General features: G+C 40.9%; 1 protein-coding gene across 1 annotated transcript in view; it reads right to left on the bottom strand.

Moving 5' to 3' along the window:
• The window catches only part of TRPC7 (transient receptor potential cation channel subfamily C member 7), a 131626-nt gene that overhangs the window by 33608 nt on the left and 73426 nt on the right, over window positions 1-24592 (bottom strand). Inside the window, exons 3-5 of the mRNA XM_056858011.1 lie at window positions 11272-11436; window positions 6304-6520; window positions 3421-3654 (exon numbers count right to left, since the gene is read on the bottom strand). Of these exons, the coding sequence (XP_056713989.1) occupies window positions 3421-3654; window positions 6304-6520; window positions 11272-11436 (616 nt within the window). The remainder of the gene's footprint in view (window positions 1-3420; window positions 3655-6303; window positions 6521-11271; window positions 11437-24592) is intronic.

The following is a 24592-nucleotide window of genomic DNA, read 5'->3' as shown; positions in this document are numbered from 1 at the left end:
TGTAAGAAGTGGTTTTTCCAATGTGGTCCTGTAGGAGGGTGGTTAAATATCTAGCTAATTCATATGTTGGGGAACCAATGGCGCTCACGATGGGTTGGAGTGGGATGGAATCCTTATGAATTTTAGGTAGTCCATATAATCGTGGTGGTTAGCTGAACATGGACTGACACAAACAGGACACAGGGTCTTATTCCAAGACACTGAAAGACTGGACAATTCTACCAACTATTTTGTCAGATTGCACAGAGAAGCCATTGAAATTCATAAACATCAGCACAACTTTAACAGAAAAAAAGAGAGTTTAGGAATGAATAAGGCTTGGCTTCCTGTCCTGAAAACCTCCAGACTAACAAAGACTACAGTCCACAATAGCCATGCAGATTAGCTTTGGATTTCACACATTAACAGATCACTTCAGGATACAATGGTTCCATATTAACATACCACACCCTCATTAGCACATTATCTTGATGCTTACAGGACAATGATTAGCACATTACCTTTGATACAATGATTCAGCTCAACCCAACCCCTTTCTGACTATATATTACTCTTCCTACACACTTGACACTGAGAGACACTGTCCTTCAGAGTTACTCCTCTGAAGATGCCTGCCCCAGCCGCTGGTGAAACGTCAGGAAAGAAAATACCAAGACCACGGTTACACAGCCCAGATAACCTACAAGAACCAATAAATGCAATGACTGGAATCACAGGAAAGGCCTTTTCTACTGGCAACAGGTTGTATTTCAAAATTACTCCACAAGATGGAGCTCCTTACTCTGAAATATGGATAAAATAGGAAGTTACAATTTCTAAACAGAGAAAATAATCCCGATTAAACCTTGTAGCTCCTTGTAGTCCCAGCATGTTCCAAACCTGCATTGGTAAAGTGTCTGATGTTTGCAATCCTATTTATATGCTCTGACACCAAATAATTAACATAGATTTGTCATAATTTATTTATATCATAAACTACTACATCAGTACATGACAAGAAAAGTGCATATATGCAAGAGCAACATATCAATGAGAAACTAAGAATAGGTAAGGAGTCTTTTGGTTCCTTTCTGAGAAACTGAATAGTCTGGAGTGGACTACAAAACTGGAATGGATTCTGCAATCTCTACAGGCATGTGCAAAGCTGTGCTGGGCCTCTTTCTGCAGCAGAACATGGGAGGCTGGGAATTAGCACAGCCCAGGGATGTTTTTACTAGATCCCTGCCTCATATTTGGGAAGGAGGGCATTTTACTCCCTGCTGCTCAGGCCACACCTGGAATACTGTGTGCAGTTCTGGAGGCTTCACTTCAAAAAGAATGTGGACAGAATGTAGTGGGTGCAGAGGAGAACAATGAGGGTGATTAGGGGCTTGCAGACCATATTAGGAAAGGCTGAGGGACTTGGGAATGTTCATTCTGGAGAAGAGGTTGGGGGGGCCTGATTGCTCTCTTTAAGTATTTGAAGGGCTGACACTTAGAGGAGGGCAGGGAGCTGTTCCTGTTGGCAGCAGAGGATAGGACTCGCAATAATGGGTTTAAATTATAGGTGGAAAGGTACCGACTGGGGGGAAATTTACAGTATGAGTTGTTTAACAGTGAAATCAACTGACTAAGGAAATGGTGAGCTCCCCCTCTCTGGCAGTCTTCAAGCAGCAGCTGGATGCACACTTGTCAGGAATGCTCTGGGCCCTTCCAACTCTATGATTCTTTGAGATGTAATAATAGAGAGGATGCTTCAAGAAAGCAGATGGAATCCCATCAGATGATTGCATCCTTCCTGATCTGTATTTTTGTGGGTAATTGAAAATAAGCCTCAACAGACCTCCCTCTGCTGTCTATTTTCCTGCTGTAGCCTGTCTTGCAGTTGCCTGACTGCAGCTGGGGTTATGGATACATGTTTGCTGAATCAAGAGAGGGAAAGTGAGTAAGAAGACAGATTACAGAGGAAAGTGGTGTTTCCTGCCCTAAAATGGAGAACAATGTTGCCCCTCTCATCCTTCTAAGAAAGAAAAATGCTGAGAGGTGTAGCAGCCAGGCTGCTTTGTGTAACCAACCCACTGAGCTGTCAAGGGGAAGGGGGTGGCTATTTAAAGGAAATCATCTCCTTGTCTGAAGAGCCATGCACATTTCACAGCACGTGGAATTAGCATTTTGCCTTGGAGCCATGCAGGGACATTGGAAAGGAGGGGTCTCCTAAAATTGGTTGTGAGAACATTTTTTGCCCATTTCACATTGCCCTAGTTGGGCACAGAAGTTTAAATAGGACTGATACCATGGGAGTGGATACGCCCTGCTAGAATCAGCAAAATCAGTGAAGGTGAGAGTCCTGAATTCCAACTCTAGAGCCTGGGTAAAAAGGTAAGGTAAAGGTCCCCAGTGCAAGCACCGGGTCATTCCTGACTCATGGGGTGACGTCACATCCCGATGTTTACTAGGCAGACTTTTCTTATGGAATGGTTTGTCAGTGCCTTCCCCAGTCATCTTCCCTTTACCCCCAGCAAGCTGGGTACTCATTTTACCAACCTTGGAAGGACAGAAGGCTGAGTCAACCTTGAGCTGGCTGCCTGAAACCGACTTCCATCGGGATCGAACTCAGGTCGTGAGCAGAGCTTGGACTGCAGTACTGCAGCGTACCACTCTGTGCCACAGGGCTCTTGAGAGCCTGGGTGGATTTGCCCAAATATTGGAAACCCCATTGGGCTATGTTTTAAGTAGCCTACACTAAACTAGGAGATAGCTTAATGAGTTGCACATTTCAACTTGCATTTAAGAAAAACCTATCAAACCATTTTGGTTGATGGCATTTTCATGCTGGGGTACAGGGCAAAGTCAAAGGCAGGGAAAGAGGTAAGGATTATGTGTGTGTGTGTGTGTGTGTGTGTATGAATGAATGAATGAATGAGAGGATTCAATTGGGATTTGAACTTTCAGTCCAAGTTAAGCATTAAACATTTCATCTTTTTTAGGAATTTATGTCCCACTGAATAGGTGACAGTTCATGTTAGAGTTTGCTGAATATCTTACTTTTCAGTAATACTGAGGTATCCAGCTTTAGTAATATGCCATATCCTGGTTTCAACTACTTTATAGTATTTCAGTCTCAAAGTACCAAGATATTTTATACTTTGGAAAAACATGGCAGATTCCTTTATTTGTAGCTATCTTTTGTATTTTTCTTACCTACTGTTGATGTTGTTCAATCATCAAATAACTGGATGGAATTTAATCTGCATACAAGTGCAAAATTTCAGGCAAGAGACAATCTCTGCCCCACTATACTCAGTTGTTTGTCAAACTGTCTGGACTAGATGTTACTAAGATGAATAAACTGAACTTTGAGAGAAGAAATATTCTGCTTGTTTCTCCAACAAAGAACCTTAGCCTGAAAGAGCAAACAACATTAAGTAATAAGACTCTTACCATATGTAAAGTAAGCATACTGAGGAGGAAGGGTGACGTTATTGAGGTCATCGTCTTGAACATGTTCATCCACATAGTGTTGTGCTTCAGTTGCTTTTAGAAAAGCCATGAATCTGGCAGTGAAAGAAGCCGCAAAGATGGAGAGCATCCCAAAATCCAACAGATTCCAAAGATGCATGACATATTCACGGGGACCTTCTTCCCAGATTTCTTTGCATTCAGACCATATCATACCTATGGGAGCACAGAAACCATTATTGTAAAACTTGTTCAAAAATTATCAGTTATTCTGTGCATCAACACTGAGCACTAAACTTGCATTAATCTTTCTGCTTGCCTTTCTCCTAAAATTAGGACCCAACATCCATTGGGTAGACTTCAGAACTGCAGCATATCAGAAAAGTCAATTTAAAGTTCAGGGGAAGAAGCTGTGATGAAATGCCTTCCATCCCAGGATTAGTGCCAAAGAGGCTATAAGTGGTTAAGAATCCCCTCCCAAGTGCTGAGCCATTCATAGGGTTGGCCAGGTCCCTCTTTGCCACTGGTGGGAAGTTTTTGGGGCAGAGCCTGAGGAGGGCGGGGATTGGGGAGGGGAGGGACTTCAATGCCATAGAGTCCAATTGCCAAAGCAGCCATTTTCTCCAGGTGAACTGATCTCTGTCGGCTGGAGATGAGTTGTAATAGCAAGAGCTATCTAGCTACTATCTGGAGGTTACAACCAAGGCTAAATAGTAGTGCTGTAAAATGGTATTGTAGAAAAATGACAGCACTACGACCACTTAGAAAGTATTTGCAGTGAGCCACTTATAAACAGGCACAGTTTGCAACAGTCTATATAAATTTAATTCAATTATGAAACTAAAGCCTGTACTGAACCTAACTAGCTAGCTGGAAATGGGAACAATTTGATTTGAATTAATGTTTTCTTTACCTATTGTGTGCCTGAAGCCTGTAAAAGGCACCCTTGCTCAAAATATTCATCTCTTTGAATGCATTTAAATATGATTTTTTAAAAATAAATTGCTCATGGTGTCATTCATTAATTTTTTATAACTAGTTGCTTATTCACTTTTAAAAATCTAATATCCTACATCAGATTCTCCTTAATACCTTTTCATTTGGGTTTCCAATAAGTTATGCAGTTCCTTTTTCATACTATAAATCAGCAGATTCAGAGTAGACAAAGTCTACTCTGAAGGCAATAGTCAGCTTTTGCTCAATAAACCTCAGGTCCAAATTCAGAGCATACCAGCATGGTAATATTTCTTGGTCCTTTCCTGCTCACACAAAGATTTCAGCCTGTCAGTCCTGGAAAAAGCCAGCCCATGCCAACTTCCTGCCATGTCAACTGTGGCAAGCCAGTCTTAGTCACCGTATGCAGAACACATCCCTATCTGGCTATTGGCTCACTGCTACAAATTTCGGTAAGTGACACTCAGTGGTGTACCAAAAGATAACACTGGGATGAGTTGGGTGCATGCCAGCAGATTCTCGTGATTGTTTCATTGTCTGTTCTCTCCTTCCATGACTGTCATAGAGGCTTAGATGTTTGTGACAATTAATTCGTTAAAACATTTTTCTTCTGCTTTTCTCCATTTTGGCTGGGGAAAATGATGCGGGATAGAAGGCAGAAGCCCTTCCTCCCCCATGTCATGCTTCTGAGCCGCACTGGGGCCAAACATGCTTGGGGACATTGGCTCCTTGATATCATGTCTGTCTGTGAAAAGGACAAGTGAGGCTGAGGTTCTGCAACCTGACTCATGGCACATGTAACAACTATTTTGGCCCTAACTTAACAAAGTGGAAGCTTTCATGACATGCTCATATCATGAAGGGCTAAGAAACAAGACCTTGAACTGGACTCTGAAACAAATGGGCAACTGGTGTAAAGATCTTAAAACTGGCATAATACTTGTAAAATGGCTTAATCTAGATAAGAAAACAGTTGCCAAATGCTGCAGTAATGAAGTTTCAAAGTAGTTTTCCAGGACAGTCCCATGTATGGTAAGTTAACTTACCATAGTCTAGTTAACTCAAGTCTAGTTAACTCAAGACATGAATCACCATGGCTAGATCAGTTGAGTCCAAAAAAAGGACCCGTTTAGATGGAACTGGAAGAAAGCACTGCTCACCACCAGACCCAACTGTTTCTCAGGGCCCAACAAGAACTGAAGGAACTTAAGCAATAAACATAATTGTTCCTTCATTCCTTTCCCATCATTCTTGTCATGGTTGTCACCAAGTTTCTTCCTTTGTCTTTCTACACAGTCTCAGAGCCAGAGGAGAGTTAACATGGGAAACAGGATACTGAATAATGATGCAATATGGTGGGATATGGCCCCATTGTAATACGTTGGAATATTCACCACATGGAACAGGTTCATTACATTAACAGTTTTCACATTCCTTTGAATGGTCACTAGGACTACGAATCTAGGATGCACAGAACAAGATAGCTCTGATCTTCATAGTGAGTATTTCTACATGTTATGGTCATGGAAGGAAACATTCACTACATAAAGTATTCTCAGCAGATATCCTCTAACAAACTTAACATGGGGTCCAGCTGTTAACCACTTTGTATATGTTTGCAGCCCTGACCTGGATAGCCCAGACTAGCCTGATCTCATCAAATCTCAGAAGCTAAGCAGGGCTGACCCTGGCAAGTATTCAGATGGGAGGCCTCTAAGGGATATCAGGGGCATAACATGGAGGCAGGCAATGGCAAGCCACCTCTGAATGTCTCTTGCTTTGAAAACCTCAACAGGGGTCGCCATAAGTCAGATGTGACTTGGTGGCAAATATATATTAGTCAATTCTCTGAAATTCTCTTTATTCATGTCTTTCCTTGAGAAATTACAGATTTTTTGCTGTTTCACTTACCTAGGACCCATTTCATTATTAGCATTTCGGTCCATGAGAACTGTGTTGTTTTTACTCTAAAAATTTGTTTGGGATGATCCATGGCAGTTTCATTGGGAAGAAGCTTTACACCTTCAAATCGGTCTGAGGCATTCACTACTAACAGTCCAAGAAAAATTGTAAAAGAAACGGCATGTGCCACAAACTTCATGAAAGGGCTCCGGAGTGTCTGTCCCAGCTGAAAAATCAAACATACACAAACGATAACATTTTCATTCTCTAACTTTCATAACTTCTGAATCTTCATTTCATGAGAATCATCAAGTTTTTTTTCTGTTTATGAATAAGACATACAAAATTCGATTCATTACTTCAAGTAACAAGGCAATCCTATGCAGAGTAACTCTAGTCTATTTATCTCAAAGGGTTTCGAGTGCAGTATTTTATTTTTAAAAGAAAACATTTACATCCTGCCTTTCCCCATGGCATAAGGTGGCATACAATACATAAAGCCTGGCTTGGGCCAGGGATGAACCTGGCTTGGGCCAGGGAAGAAAACAGGATAAAAGCCCAATAAATAAATAAATAAATAAAGGACGGATGGATAAATAAATAAATATGAAATAACAATATCTAACCACCTCCCTCCCAATAAAATGCCTGCGACCTACACTTTAGTAAAAGTTCTGGTGAATAAAATAGCTTTATGGTGCCTTCTAAAAGTTTACAAGGATGGTGCTCCCATTCCATAAAGTGGGAACAACCACAGAGAAAGCACAGGGCCTAGTTAATGCCAGATGGGCTACCTTTAAAAGGGATTCACCCAGGTGAAAAGAAGTGAAGACTGTAGCTGGCACACTGGAACTAGGAAGGGTAACTTTGCATAGGATTGTTAGGTCTTCCAATATTATTCTACTACTGGTATTTCTGCTTGGGTCCTGAAAAATAAGAATAACCCCCAGCAATTGTCTCTCAAGTATATATCAGAGGTTCAATAGAAATGCTAAATAATAAGATGTGCCTCAGTTTTACTAAGAAGAGATGTATCTAGGTATTGGATGTGAACACTGATGGCATTATAACAACAACGGTAACAAATCTGGCTTCCAAGTAGGCAACTGGACAATGAAATAGATGCCTTATTAATATAACAAGGACAAGGAGGTCCATAAGAATGACCCTAAAGAAGAACATCAGACATGGTGTGTTTAAAGCCACGGCCACATAGAATGAATATTGGGGCTGGAGTTAAAGTTCATTTTACATTTTAATGGGACAACTGCTGACAGGTTGCTAAACCTGTCCCCCTACCTGTGGCTTGTTTCTGTGCAGTCTTTCCCCCAGATGCTTCTCTTCCAAATTCCATTATTCAAAAACAGCTTGACTGGAAAAAAGATGCTTGGGAAAGGAGTCTATAGGGAGAGAAATGGCAGCCAGGGAGAAGGTTTCTTTCCCACATGTGCGTATTGCTGTTAAAATTGAATGTCCACTCCTCTCTTTCTATATGATTGGGACAGACCCAGGTTTAAACATCTAGATCTCTGGCTGTCTCCTTTAGTTTGGCGCTAAGCCACTGCCCACTTCTCTGCCTCCTAAAAGCTATTCATTATGAAGCAGCACGCTAAAGTTTCAGCTGTGCCAAGAATCTCTAGCAATAACAGAAATGTTCCCTAAAGAATACGAGTATTACATTTTTAAGGTTACAAATAAATTTATAAGTTGGCCAAGATATTGAAAAGCCTAGGTGACATCAAAAGCCTGAAATGATTTTCTCCAAATGGAAGAGCAAAACCTGCAATCTTTATCCCAATTTTTCGTAGTGCTTCTGTACTCACATATGCCTGGGTTTCTTTCAAGTCACTGGGTATCTTTAAAGTTTTCGAAAACACATACAAGCTTTAAAGAAAACCGAATTCCAACTTCCACAGTCATAGTGAAGTTGCTAAAATGCTGGTATGATGTTAAGCACTTTTTTGAATAGGCATTTCAACATGAAGGTCAAAATACCGATGCTTGGACATTTTTAGCTTGATAATCTCCATCCCTGCCCACCGAATGGTGTAGGGTATGGTGAGCAAACAAGGTCTTTGTCTACTCCTCCCCCCTTTCCCACTGTGCCCCCTTGCCTATTTAATTAGTGGCCAGCAGCAAGTCACTGAGGAATAATGGGTCAGCTGCTGCAGTTTCTGGTGCCCGACTCTCGTGCTGCCACACTGCTTCATGGAGCCAGCGTAAGTTGCCCTGTGCTGGTGTTTGTGTCCACTTAGCTGGCGCAAGTGGCACTATTGCTAGCACTGGGGTCACGTTGGCTCCAAAGGCCATTTCCCCCCCTTCAGGATTGTTCTGCCCATCTCCCAGTTCTTAGAGGCCTCTCTAGCCAATATATGCTGGCACAGTTCTAAAAATTTGCTCCAGCAGATTTGCCTGTATCACTGCCACAATGGCTAGCAATGCTATCATCATGTCATTTCTCAGCATTGATAGAAAGGCCTCTTTGTAATACTAGTTTAAGCATTTATTTTCAGAAGCCGCACATCTCTGAAGGGGGCCATTAAACAAATAGAGATCCAGGACTTGTGCAATTAGAATAGCACAGGCGTTGTTACTGAAATGAACTTGACCCAGTGTAAAAGCAAATGAACTTTTGTTAATATCATTTCCCTTCTTCTCTGATGTCAGACATTTCATATTCAATCTGTGTTACATCAATATTTTATATTCACTGTCACTGATGAAAGCTGTAGAAATTTTCCTTGGAGTGATGTCTTTCAAATCTTCATAAAAATATCATTTATGGCTTGATAAATAATGCAGATCTTTAGAAGCTCTGAATCATCTAAAAAAAACAAACTTTGAGAGTTGGACCCGTTCTTTAACATTTCTGCTCAGTCGGTGTCCTGCCTCTGCTGTGGGGATCATAAGGCTTTACCATATTGTTGCTACTTCCTTAGTTTCAAGAAGCTGCTTTTATATATGTTTGTGTGTATGTAGTACAGTAGTTAGAGTGTCAGCCTAGGATCTGGGAAGCACAGGTTTGAACCCCCACTCAGCCATGGAAGGTTGCTGGGTGAACTTGGACCAGTCACATACTTTCAGCCTAACCTACCCCATAGGGTTGTTGAGAGTATAAAATGGAGAAGAAGACAATGTTATAAGCCACCTTGGATCTCTACTGGGGATCCAATTAATAACATGTTTGGTACATTTAAGATGTTGACAATCAGGAAAGTTGACAGCGATAACACTAGAGGAGCTACAGGAGAATGTACAAGGAAGTTGGTTCTTACAGTGTCATCATCATTGGTAACTTCCCCAGGCAGCTGACATCTAAAATGTACTATACAATAGACTAACAATGGGCCCAAGTGGAAATGTGTTGTTGCTAGGAAGCATCTAACTATACAGTTGAGCTGGTGTGAGGATCCCTTCCCTATCTTGAACCCCAAGTCCCAAGTCAGTTTTCTGTTCTGCACCTCATAATTTATATTCCTATTTCCTTTAACACTGGCATGTGATCATTCCTGTCTAGTCTCAGTTCAGTCCATTATTTCATTAAACTATTGTTAGCATGATTGTCTGAATGGGGTCCTCTCCACTAACTATGGTTAGTGAGAGTCCAACAAACCAGGATCTGAAACCATCATTAGAAGTTCATTCATTAACCACATTTAGTCTTAACTAGGGTTTCACGTGACAAATTAAAGCACACCTGATCCCAGTTTCTTCTCTGGCAATGCACTCACATGCTCCACAGACAGACACCTGGCCAGAGTGAAAGCAATGAAACCTGCTTTGTCAAGACAAGCTGCGATCTGAGAGATTGTCTGAGAACAGAACTCTGGGTTTACAAATTAAAATAAATTGAAACAAATCATGGGTACACATTATGTCTGAACTGAGCCCAAAATTCATAAGGCAGGTTTTGTAGAAAAGCTTGATGAATGTGAAATAGACCAAAACATTTATTCAACTTGTTTTTTAAAAAAGCAAAACACAACACGGGTTGGATCCTATGATTCCCTTCTGTTAAGTTTTCCTTCAAGAGAGAACGATAAAGGAGAATGGCTTTTTCTAATGAAAATTAAGTTCCAGAGGATGTCTGGGTTAGTCCATCATAACAAAATAAAACAAAAATCAAGTGGCATCTTTAAGATTAACCAAGTGGATTCCAACATAAGTTTTAGTGAGTCAGAGCTCAAGTTGTCTGATGGAGAAAACCTTCCTCTGATGGAGAAAAATCTTTCTATGTTGAAGGAAGATGTTGTTGGAAGAAGACTGGGTGGAAGGGACTCTTTATTTAGGATAGTAACATCTTTATTTACTCTCAGAAGTAACTATTTACGAGCATTTTCATGAAAGAGGACAAATATTCCACATCTTGCCTTATCTGTTCTACAAGCTTAGGTGCTTTTTTCAAAATGAGGAGAAAGTTATTCAGAAATCTTTTCAGTTCCGCTTCCAGGAATATATGAAATTGCCATTAGCTGAGTTCATCTAGCAAAAAACTTTGGCAGCACCTATCCAAACTCTTTCCTACCCTGCTGCCTGAGATTCTTTAACTAGAGATGCCAAGCATTAAACCTTAATTGTATGCAAAGTATATTTTCTGTCAGTGAGCTATGGCCCTTCTCTCTTTCCAAATGGCATCCATTTCACTCTCCAAAGTTTCCTTTTCCATAGCTCAAGATTTGCTTGGGCATTTGTTTTACCTGACATTTCTCAATTTGTACTTTTGCCTTTCTCACTTGTCTCTAGTTTTTTTCTTTAAGTTAGCACTTACAAGAATGAATTTGGTTCCCCCTCCCCCGACTCTCCTGGCATCTAAATGAGAAACACTCAAGATTTTATTGTCAATGAACTCAAGATTTTCTTCTGACTCTTGCATGATGTAATAAAACAATATTTATTGGCTTGCTTGGTGCTGACTTCGTATCGTGCCAATGGAATATAAATAATGATAAACAAACATGCACCTTAACCAATCTGTACCTTGCTGCAGGGAGCTATCCAATATGCTACAGCGAGGAATGGAAGGCCTACGGAGACTCCAAAGACAGCCAAGAATTTCACAGCAATCGACTGCTGACGTAAGCCTGAGAGATTTTCATACCACATGGTGAGCAACTGCTGCTGACAGTTGGGATGGGCAACAAACTGAAAGAGGAAAACATATGTAAGCATTGCCTGAAAGAGTATACCAAATACACGGAGTATGTCACCTGACCACACGGCCCCTCATGGAGACATGTGGATAATAGATCTGTGTTTGCAAGCCAAAAACATGCAAAGAAGAAGCGCACTTTAAAAATATTTATCAATTATGAGGAAGTTCAGACTAAACTTCTGAAGAAACATGTTAGCACCATACATTCAATACTCCTCTTTTGCCTCTTATCAAGGAAAATGTGAATTGTCTCCAAAGCTCAAACCTGCTATCCATACAGATTTGTTTCTTATTTCCAAGAATGTTGAGTGCCAACCAATGGAGAGGTACTAGCATCAGGAATTTAAGAATTGTAACTTCATGCTTGGTGCATCTTTTGAAAATCTGTCTTCTAAGAAACTCAGGTACTAAATATTCCCATGATTATTGCTATAACTCTGAAGCTAAGAAATATGGGGTGCAAAGAAAGTGTCACACAATGCAAGATGCTTTGTATTTTATATCCGTTAAAAATGGGTTGGATTCTAACATACCATTGCATAAGCAAAAGGGTTTGTGAAAAGATGTCTGCAATTTTGTGCATTTCCCATTTGCAATACACTCCCCACTCTGTATCCGATGGTGTTTGTCAACCTGAGACTCCTCTGACCCTCAGCATTTAAGGTGGTACAAGGAAGCTACGGCAGACAGGAGGAGGTAGCAGCTATTCCTTCCACCAGCAAAGCTCATGAATCTTAGGGCCTGTCTCCTTGTTTCTCTGAGAAACTGTTCCACATTGTAAAGTTTCTGTGATCTATATAAGTGTGTAAGTTATGTTCACTTTCATCCTGCCATGAAATATCTGCCTACTCATTCTGCAGCAGAAACTATGTGAAAGGTAGTCTTGCAAAAGAATTCTAATTATGTTGTCTATAATAATAAATTTTATTTGCGGCTAGTATGCCAGATAAAACAGGTAAAACAGAAACTGACCATACAAAGTATATATTTACAACCAAGGCCAACAAAAATTAGGAATCACCCAATTTTACAATTCCACAGATCAAGGGAGTAGATTAAGGTGGCGTACCTTCATTGCTACTGCGCAGTATTTTGTGACCTGGGTGGTAACTGGTGAGTTATCTCTCAGCAAAAACCTTTTGGTCCATTCATCCTCATCACCAGCACCCATTTCCTTAATCAAAGGGTTAATAATATTGGAGCGGACTGACTTATAGAGGGGACATCTAAAAAATCCATGCTCAATGGTTTCCAGCTCCCTTGTGGTACAGGGACAAAGTCTCTCCACCCTGGAGACCTTCCTAAATTTCCCTTCTAATATGGCAGTATGTTGTCTATCAAATTGAACTGTGACTCAGCAACACAGTACATGCTGGACCTTTTCACAAGTTTGTGACCCATGTAGAATAGTCCACAAGGTGGCTTTAAAACTCAGAACTGATTCATACTCATGTCACTTCTCTTTATTTCCACCTTTGTGAGTGACCTACTCAAAGGAGCAGTAGAACTCGTGAGCTGGGAATGCATGTATTTCAAGCCTTGCTATTTTCATGGTTGCAGAAACTCATAAAATGTATCTAACACATCACAGAAGTTTCTGCACAATCTGCTGATGACATGGACATTCCAGGGACCTGCCTTCCTAGGAAATCTACCAGCATGCCTAGATTTTTTTTACTTTCTTTTGTGAACAGCTCTGCAGAGATATGAAAGATTCTGGCATGATGGCAGGGGGAATTTAAATCTGGCAAGGAAGCAGCACTGCAGACCTCTCAGTCAATGCACAATGCAGGATGGTGGGACTCCTAGAAAACATGGCTCAAAGTAGGGAGACTGAGCAGACAGCCAGAACAATTCAGTGTCTGCCCCCCTCAAATTCATAGTGCACTTCTAAGAAGCCTGATTGTCAACTGCCATCTAGCAAGCGCGCTATAACATTGGACAGTTCATTCAAAATTCACCTGTGTGGAATCCAAACTGGGAATCTACATTAGCATGCCATTAATGTATAGCTCATCAGATTTCACTATGCCCATGAAAACTAGTTGACAGTAAAATTGCCATATCCTACTAGCTACAAAGCCACTGTAATTCATATATTCTACACACTCCTATACCATATTCATACGAACACAGGCTCTCTATATCTATATACTCTATATATAGCCTATATACTCTATATCCCCTATATCTACCTATTTTTTTCAGATAATCTTCTCTTCATAAGCTTAGCTAAACCCTTCCCATAATAGTTAGTAGAAAGGTGTTTTTATTACTTGAAATGCTTGCCCCTTTGGTCCCTATTGCAGAGGACAAACTGCATTGCCCATTCCCCCTGCATCTGTGGAAGTGCTGTTCTGCCAAACAGCAGTGGTTCTGATATGGACATGGAGCTCTGTGCGTGCAGATATGCTCCGTTCTCTTCCATGCTGTCCAATTTTTCATATACATAACAGGGAATGTCACTTTTGATTACTGAATGTTTGCCAACTCATGGAAGAGAAGAGGGAAGTCATTCTACATATGATGATCCATGCTTAGTGTGAAGCTCCCATGATTACACTGGATCATGTTTATCACCATCTCACAGGATGTATAAAACAACACAGTGAAGAAAATCAAACTTATTAAGGGGGTCCTACATCCCATTTTCCTCCTGCTTATTCTAAAATGGGAAGTGGTATCCCCCACTTTAGGAGCTGAGTTCTCAGCTCCTAAAGATGACTCATATTTGCCAGCCTCTCTCTCTCTCTCTCTCTCTCACACACACACACACACATGCACATGCACACATCTCTAAATTTCACTGAAACTCAAGAATGAAGTTTTTCCGAGTGTGGGCTTAAAAATATTTTGCCATTGACACCAGCACAAGTGCATCATTTTTCTTCTTCACTTAACTCTGCCGTAAAAAGCCAATCCTCAAAATCTTCATTTAAACCTCCTTTTAATAAAACTGATGCCAAAGGCAAAGTCAGAGACCAAAATGTTTGTACAAAATAAATGGACTACTTTTTAGTTTTAATGTTAAAGCACCATTAACATCTCCTGGGGGAGAATGACATCTCACATTTGGGAACATTAAATATTGTCTAATTGGAGCTTCAAAAGCCAACTGAGGGTGAAGATCTACAGCTGGAGCACAAAGAAACTGTGAATGTTACTGAAACAGAGTGTGACCTAGATAACACAAAAAGCCCTGCCATGCAACAGAATAGTCCTTGTGTGGATGGATGACAAAATGGATTAGTTTTCATGGACTTCCTGTAGTCTTCCATGAGTAATGAAAGTATTTAACAGCAGTATGGGGCTCTAGAAAGCTACTGGTTCTGTTGGCACTTTCTGATTAGTAATTGCACTCATACAGGTGGTGGTGGAAAGTGCCATCAAACTGCAGTTGAATTATGGCGACCCTGTAGGGTTCTCAAGGCCAGAGAAAACAGAGGTGTTTTGCCATTATCTGCCTCCACCCAACAACACTGGGTGACCTTTCATCCAAGCACTGACAGGGCCAAACCTGCCTAAGCTTCTGACGAACCCTGCTTAAGCTTCTGAGATCTGACGAGATCAGGCTAACCTGGGCCATCCAGGTCAGGGCATTCAGGTGGGTTATAGTATTTCCATAATGGCAACAAAAGCAGCCTCAATGGCAAGTAGTAAACAGGCATCCAGCTCTGCCTTACTTGCAATCTATCCCTTTTTACATAGAGGAATAGTGCAGCATAGTTCCTACTTGCAGGACTAATAAATAGGGTTGCCAACTTCCAGGCACTAGCTGGAGATCTCCCGCTATTACAACTGATCCCCAGCCGATAGAGATCAGTTCACCTGGAGAAAATGGCCTCTTTGGCAATTGGACTCTATGGCATTGAAGTCCCTCCCTTCCCCAAACCCCATCCTCCTCAGGCTCCATCCCAAAAACCTCCCACCGGTGGCAAAGAGGGACCTGGCAGCCTATTAATAAAAGTCTCCTTAATATACTTCATGAGAGCCCACCACTGACCAAACTTCCATCATCACTGCCTGTTGCTGCACTAACACTTGAGATGAGGTCTAATCTCAAAAAAACACCAGGCATTAGGGAGCTGTTTAACCATTTCCTTCCTTCGTGATTATCCCCTCCCCATGGGCTTCAAAACTGGAAGTGAGGTCAGAACTGGAAGTGAGGTCAGAAAAGAAGAAAACAGCCTCAGGAAAATAAGGGAGAAAGGGAGAAAAAGTGGGTGGGGTTGGATGCTACTCCCTCTGCTATTTCAAGGCTTTCTTGAAAGTACCCTCCCTCCAGCTACCACATTCTATTTCCCCTGGCAAATGAGATCACACATTTGCTCTGATAATATCTACCTCTGCCCTCATAAGATCAGGCTATTAAACTGTCACCAGTACTCTCAAAAATAAATGACAACTCATTTGCCCAGCAATATGCATAACAATAAATGAGATTTCCGAACCTAGGGGAAATAAATTTGCTGGTATTCAGGAAGTCTATACTTTTCAGTCTTCTACCAAAGCTGGGATCATTCTCCAATCTACTGAACACAAATGAAATTGCCTGATATCAAAGTGTGGTTTTTCTAATGACAAAATCACAGCAGCTTCACAAAGGACATTTATTACCTGAGATAAAGCTTCTCTAGTTCGCATCTTTTTCCCCCCAGAGTGACTTCATCTATATCACATATAAAGTGACTGACTGTTAATAATCTTTCGACATGATTAAAGGTAAAGATAATGAAAACAAGAGGTAAAGGAAATGTTATTATCAGACTTTATTATATTTGTGGGAAAGGGAAAGAAGATTAAGACTCTTCAAGAGGCATATTTTTAAAAAAATGGAAGATAAGTGTTCAAAGGCAAGAGCCCAAGGGACAATATGACACATCTCCATATAACTGATATTGTAGGAGGGAAAAAGTCATTGGACACCCCCAAACAGCAACAATTCTACCTTGTGAATTTACTACTGCAGCTGTCATGCCTATTACTAACACACGGAGGGAAAATAAAATGGCAGCCGCTATTGTTTGTGTTTTCAAACAATGGTATACTCTTGCAAGCATAAAATCTAGCTTCATTAAAATCCATGGCGGCTTGAAAGTTAATTTCAGAGAGTTGATTATCATGCTCTGGTGCTATAGAGGGGATAGCTGGGACTGTCCAATGAATACAAAGGCTACATCCAGATGGCAGGTTTACCCAGAGCCGATGCAGTGCACTAGCATGAAGCTGGAGATGGCGGGAGGTGCCTGAAGGACAACGAACCAAGTGCAGACACACTGAATGTCAGTCTCCCTGTTTTGGATAGTTCCACCAATTTTGACCTTGCTGTCCCCTAGTCTGCCACTTGGACTGTCAATGATTAGCATGAGGATCAGCAGAGTCTCCATGTGGCTTGTGAATGTCATGCATTAGACAAACTGAAACAATGGATACATGATAATGGGCATATACACTTGGCTTAGAGATGGCCACAATACCTTTAGGACTCTAAGTAAGTAGGCAGAGCTTCTCCAGTCTTATTCTGCTACAATCCCCATCCTTTCTTGCTATAGCTCCACTCCATATATCAAGGGTAAGGTTGCTGTGCTACATCTGCCAGTAATCATGGGAGCATGAGCTCACAATGCTGCATCAATGACACATCTTGGGTTGGCCCACAACAGCAATTCAATACTATCCCATCCTCGCAAAATTAATTTCCTCTGTACCTGAGATTTAATATTCAACACCTCAAGCTATGTTGGATGCTCTCATTTATACATAAAATTGAAAGGGGCAGATGGAATATAAGAAGATTAGACGAACCTGCTGGATCAGACCAGTGGTACATTAGGTCAAGCATCTGTTTCACCCAATGGCCAACCAGTTGTCCTGGAAGTCAAACTGGGAATAGAGGCCGAGGTCTTCCCCAGTTTCTGCCTCCCAACACTGGATATGGAAGCTTCATTCAGTCCCCATGGCTGATGGACTTCTCCATAAATCTGTCTAATCCTCTTTTAAACTACCTGTGCCCCATGGCCATCACTGCATCTACTAGAAGGGAATGCCACAATATAATTATTCGTTGACTGAAGAAGTATTTCCTTTTGTCTGCTCTGAACCTATTTCCTGACAATTTCATTGTGTCCCCTATGAGTTTTAATATTATGAGGCAGAAAAAGCTCCCTGTATCCACTTTCTCCTTCCCATGCATGATGTCTATCATGTTTTTCCTTAGCCATCTTTTTCTAGACTGCACAGTTTCAGACTCTTCAGCCTTTCCTCATAGAAAAGGTCCTCCAAGTCCCTAATCATTTTGTTTGCCATTCTTTATACTTTCCCCAGTTCTGTAATGTTCTTGGAGAGATTCAGTGACCAGAAATGCACACAGTATTCCCAATTAGGCTGCATCATAGCTTTATACAGGAGCATTACAAAATTGGCGGTTTTATTTTCAGTTCTTTTCCTAATGATGCTTAGGGCATAGTTTGACTTTTTCACCACTGCTGTGCACCGGGTCAACATTTTCATTGAACTTTCCACAACAACTCCAAGAACTCTTTCAGTCTCAGACTCAGCCAGTTCAGACCCCATCAGCATATATTTAAAATTAGGAATTTTTGTTCCAATATGCATCACCTTATGCTTACCCACCCTGGATTTTTTTTTGCCACATGGTTGCCCATTCAGAGACATCCTCCTGTAGCTTTTCACAATTTGCCTTGATTTTTGCCATTCTGAATAGTTTGTTATTATCTGCAAACTTGGCTACTACACCGCTCAGCCCCAATTACAAATAATTTATAAACAAATTAAATAGCACTGGTCCCAATACTGATCCTTATGGGACCTCAATGCTCACTTCCTTCCATTGCAAGAACTGTGCATTTATTCCAGCTCTCTGTTTTTTTTACATCTAACAAACCTTTAATCCATAAGAGAACCCAGCCTCATATTCCATAATTATTAAACTTCCACATGAGTCTTTGGTAAGATGCCTTCTCAAAAGCCTTTTTAAAGTCCAAGTATGTGTTGTCGTCCAGATAGCCCTTATACACATGCTTGTTAACCTGCTCAAATATGTCACTGAGGCAGAACTTTCCTTTGCAGAAGACATGTTGAACGCTCTGGACTGGATCTACCGCTAATTTCCACAGATGGAACAGGTTTCCATTCACGGATCACGCCTTTCTCACCTGCCCTTCCTCTCTTACTTCATGATTACCAGTACTCCCTGTAGCTGTATCCGCGCTATAGGTCAGATATAATAAACCGTGACTCAGAAACTGATCAACCCACTTATAGCTTGTCTTCCTGGTATGTACAGGATTTGCTAGTTCATAGCTCTTAAGCTGGAGTTAACTTTGCAAGAAAAAATGATTGCAGACTTTTTTTTTGGGGGGGGGGAATACAGAATATAGAGAGCCAATACTTTGAATAGATATAGTATCAGACTAAGACTGGGAAGAATTGGGTTCAGACCCCTTTCTTCCATAAAGTTAACTAGCTGACCTTCGGCAGGTCACTTTCAGCCCAATCTAACTCATACGTTTGTGTGGGTGTATGTAAAGTACCATCAAGTCACAGCCAATTTATGGCGACCCCATAAGGATACAACAAAGACAGGCAATATAATAGAAAATGTAATTTCAATAAGTTGGGGAAAATGCATCTTAGATAAGTTAAAACTGCAATGTTATAGATGCAGGACTCCCAATGGGATTAATGGGTTTGGGGTTTAGATAATTAAAATTTTAATCATTAAATATTTTCCATATTCTTGCTCTTTTCCAGAAACTTGTGTGGAACTGGGGTCTTCAGTGCACACTTTGTTAGCCCACCATGACTATGCCATTCATATCAATAAGGGGGCAGCACTGAACACGCAGAAGGATTCATGTGTTTAGCTGCCTCATTCTCTTAAATCAATGGAGCAACCTACAATGTGGTGCTTCATGCATACTGTGAATGGACTCTAAATTAATTTAATTAAAGATTTTGTTACTTTCTTATGGGCACACAAAATCAGAGACTGTCATTGATATTAAACATTTGCATTTTATGTTTTAATTTGAACACCTATCACTTCCTTTGTACAAATAGAATATGACACAAAAGGAATGTAGTCAAAGAACAAAAAAGATGCTTATTATCATCAATATTATTTTTCAAGGTATGTTATACCAATAAGTGTAGAGAATCATAATGAAATGTACAAAGAAAGTTGTAATGTACTTTAGGCCTCATAAACCACAGCTAACTTAATTTGAGAATACAGTGTACATTTTATTCTCAATATATATTTATGATCCAATGATTATTGTCCAAGAGACATAATTGATGGCATCTGAGAGCAAGGTACTCACAGAATGCTGTTAATGGACCTCAAATACTTTAATTTAGTACATAGGAATATATAAAGAAAATGGGGAGAGGGCATCCTGACAGTTAAATGGAAATGGTGAAGGAATTTCAACCAAACCTAAATTTATTTAAATAATTTATATTTTCAACAACAACAACAAAACAGAGATTGATAGTGTACTAGACAGCTTGAAAATTCTTGTCTTTTTTTCTTATTAAAAAAAATATCAAAGCTGAAATAGAAGTTATCCATCCAGTTTCCAGGAGTCAGTCCATAACAGAAATAATATTTTTTCTATTGTGTTTTCTCTATAAAACATAAGTGGATTGAGCTCTAAACAATTTTAACTCAGCTTATTGATCAACATAGTAAGGTTAACTTTAGGATCCTCACAGAATTACATTTAGATATTTGTTCTCTTAGAAATTTACATTACAAAAAAATGGAAAAGAGACTGTTAATGGACTCATTTACAGTGCAGCATATAAAGCAGTAGGAAAAGATCACCACAACAGCGTGCATTTTATGGCAAATAACTTGTTTCAACTAAAGGCTATGGGCCATTCAGCTTCATTTCTCCAAGTACGAGCATGCAGTGTCTTATTACTCCAAAGTATCATTAATTTTAGTGGGCGTACTTACAATTAAGGACTGCATAGTGTTCTTTGTAGAAGAAGGGGAAAATACCTGGTCTGGTTTTGGTGCACACACAGCTAAGAGTTAAGGCACACGCAGGTCGAATGTGCCTAGGCTCTTTAAGTGGTTATGTTAAATGTATATCAGAATGTGTAGTGTTGTATGGTTGCCAGCTCCGGGTTGGGAAATACCTGGAGATATTTGGGGTGGCGCCTGAGGTGGGAAGAGTTTGGGGAGGTTTTAAGGATTTCAGTGCCATAGAGTCCAATTGCCAAAGTGGCCATTTTCTCCAGGTGAACTGATCTATATTGGCTGGAGGTCAGTTGTAGTAGCAGGAGATCTCCAGCTAGTACCTGGAGGTTGTCATCCCTAAGCGTAGTGGTAGAGCACACGTGCATGTAAAAGATTGGAATGTTTTGAAGCTAAGCCCTGAAGTCCGCTGCCCAAGTAGATAATGGACTTACATCCTCACTTATGAGGCTGACCTGGTTCTATGCTATGAAGACAAGGAGAACGGTGATGAAATAGTTCAACATCTAAATCAAGAAGCAGAAGTGAACATTAACTACTATTGGTTCTTGTAGGTTATCTGGACTGTGTAACCGTGGTCTTGGTATTTTCTTCCCTGACGTTTCACCAGCATCTGCGGCAGGCATCTTCAGAGGAGTAACACTGAAGGACAGTGTCTCTCAGTGTCAAGTGTGTAGGAAGAGTAATATATAGTCAGAAGGGGGTTGGGTTTGAGCTGAGTCATTGTCCTGCAAAGTATTAAAGGTAATGTGCAAATCATTGTCCTGTAAGAATCAAGATAATGTGCTAATGAGGGTGTGACTATATATTACTCTTCCTACACACTTGACACTGAGAGACAATGTCCTTCAGTGTTACTCCTCTGATGCCTGCCACAGCTGCTGGCGAAACGTCAGGAAAGAAAATACCAAGACCACGGTTACACAGCCCGGATAACCTACAAGAACCAATGATCTCTGACCGTGAAAGCCTTCGACAATATTAACTACTATCTTGGAACATAAACAGAATGAAAGGAAGATAGAAGGTATCTTCCCAACCAGAAGCAGTAAATCCTAGAATTACTGGACTACATGGACATCAAAGGAGTAAAACCAGCAAGCACTCCTATGGAAATGAACTACCTGAATCAGCAAGGACATAGTGAACTTCTGCCTGACACCAAGCAATGCAGAGAAGCAATTGGAAAACTGCACATCTAAAACAAAAGTTACCAAGAAGTGACAATCCCAGACTAGTGGACATGCATTTTCTATGGCAGAGGAGCAGTCAGCTGAAGCAACAGGAAGCAAGAAATTGTAGCTGTGTCCTCAACTGAAGCTGAATATGTTTCCGTATCAGAAGCGTGCAGACAACTCAAGTGGATACTGCAACTAATGCAAGACTTTGGGATAGATGAACTCAAACCAATACAGTTCTTTGAAGAGAACCAAAGATGCATAAAGCTTGCACAGATGGAGGAGATCAACTCAAGAACTAAACACATGGTTGTGATGCATCGCATAGTAAGAAACATGAAAGAAGGCCTTGTTGAGTTACAATACTGACAGAAGAAATGATTGCAGATGCCCTCATGTAAGACGATGAATCTTGTGGACTTTGTACACTAGACCTTGAGAAGGGGTCTTGATAAGCAGAGCATTTAATTCTAATTTAGGGGGGGGGAACATATTATACTAAAACAAAACTTACCTATTAACTGACTCTCTTTCCCCCAACGCTAAACACTGGAATATAATTCCCTCAATTTATGTACTTTCTTCATTTTAGCATTGCACTATGAAAATAACATGCATTAAAGGGTCTATTGCTCCTGAAAAAATGTGTAGTCTAAATTGGGATCATTCAAGGTCACAAAACCTTGAAAGAACTATTAATGGATTTCATTAATCCTTTTAACTTTAGTAATCAGATTTTTTATTTGTAGTCTGGGTCACAGTTTTATTCCAACTGTTTTGGCTCTTCCCATGTAGCTACCTGAACTCTGGCAGCTGTCAAGATATAGGCTTAAGCCATCAAATGAAATTAATCACATATGCAGAATATACCAAATGTGAATATATTACCTAGTAAGGACAAAGCTGGGATTTATCCAAACCTCTGGGCAAAACAGCATATTGAATACACATTTATGCACACACGAGTGTAATTTAGAGCCTGTTGAATAGTTTCAGTTGTTTCAAACAGTAAAAAGCAGTGTGCCTGTGGGCATTATTGGCATCTTGAGAATGGGAAGTAGGCATCACCACAAAATGGCTGCCATGGGGACTGAGGAATTTGCAAGCCAGGCATTATCTTTGATGGCTCTGAGTTTGCAAGCCAAGCTTTCCCTGAATTGATGCTCCTTGAATACATAAAAGTGATGCCTCCTGTGTTCTTCTAAAGTACCTCTTGCCCCAATTAGGCTGAGGAAATCCAGGCCTGACTGATTGCCTTGGGGAAGAGATGGGCTGAGGAAGAAGCAAATAAGTGCTAAGAAACCCATGGTACTCATAGGCACCATTTTGGGAGTCACTGATATGAAGCAGTGAAAAGGCTAGATTAGGACAAGAAGGCCTGTACATCATGGCCAAAGGAAGCTAAGAGTTTGCATTAAGGGAAAGAACTGTGATGGGCCTTTCCTACCAACTGAGGGGACCCATATAACCTCTTATTAGGGTTGCCAGATCCCCTTTGGCCACCGGCAGGGGATGGGGGGTAGGGTTGCTAGGTCCAGGTTGGGAAACTCCTGGAGATTTGGGGGTGGAGCCTGGGAGGACAGGGACCTCAGTGGGGTACAAGGCCATAGAGTTCACCCTCCAGAGCAGCCATTTTCTCCACGGGAACTATCTCTGTAGTCTGGAGATGGATTGTAATTCTGGGGGATCTCCAGGTTCCACCTAGAGGCTGGCATCCCTAACTCTTATTATTCTGTGGAACCAGGTTTGTTTTAAACTGTAAACCTTCCCCTCAGTTACCAGATGTTCTTAAGATAGCAACTGTAAAGGCTTTTGGTTCAATGCCATGAGGCAAGTTTTGTTGTGAACAAATAGAACATGGATTGATTGATTTATAGGTTGGTTTCAAATAATAGATCAGTAGCTCAGGTCTCCAGGTAGTCAAAGGAGAAACCTGGTGGAGGCATATCAATTTAAGCTAGTTATGGCTTCAGAGTGTGGTCTGAATTTTCTTTAATGCATTCAGGTACAAACAGGCTTTTCCTGACGAGCCACTAGGCTGGATCCTCTCTCACACACAATTCCACCCACACAAGCTTGCTCTTTCCCAAATGTCAGACTAAATTGTACAAGCTCTGCTCATTACCAGGGACAGACCTAACAGACAGGTACTCCATTCTCTCCCAGAGGCAGAGTTAAAACCACTCTGTCATGCTACTAGGCAGAGCTGCCCTTCAAACTGTCTGCTCTTTGGCTGAGGAAGACCCCAAACAATCACTGCACTCTCCAAGAGGCAGAGCTGATCTCCCCTCTTGCTATGCTTCCCTCTGACATTCCAGCCCCCTACTCAAAGGTGATTGGATGCTGGAGCAGTACTTCCATAGGCTCAGCCAGGTGGCTGTTTTTTCTTTGAGGGACAGGACAGCCTCCTGTCCATACAAGAATAAGCTTAGACACTGGCCTGCAGGAGCTGTGAAACTGTATTAGGTGGGCAAGCATTAACCAAAGTCCCAAGATATCATTAGAAGGTACATGGGACTGCTGAAGGTAAGCAGGTCTGGTTCGTACCGGCATAGGAGATCTCTTGGGAATCCTGTGTGAGCATTATTGAGTTCCATGATGGTTTATATATAAAAATAAATAAATACTGAGGTTTTGGAGCAAGAACTGAAGAGACGTAAGGTCTGGATGGAAAATTAGGAGTCCTGTGGATTCATAGAAGTGATAGTAGTCATATATTTGCTATATTGTGGAAGATATATGAAGGAAGGAGTTACATTTCAATAATGGACCTTGATGATGTGGAAACCCTGGCAGTGCAGCCGACCTCCCGAGCTCACAGATAATGGCTGGATATTAGACTCTACATCCAAATGGCTTCTCTTTTAGAGACAGCTCCATTTGTTTTCTTCAGCTTATTCACACTCCGTACTCTGTAGGATGTTGCTATTCTGTTTCACAATGAGCTGTATTATCATG

The sequence above is a fragment of the Euleptes europaea genome, chromosome 1, assembly GCF_029931775.1.
Source record: "Euleptes europaea isolate rEulEur1 chromosome 1, rEulEur1.hap1, whole genome shotgun sequence".
Classification (NCBI taxonomy): domain Eukaryota; kingdom Metazoa; phylum Chordata; class Lepidosauria; order Squamata; family Sphaerodactylidae; genus Euleptes; species Euleptes europaea.
Note: the sequence above shows the minus strand (reverse complement) of the source record. Positions and strands in the feature narration are given on the sequence as shown.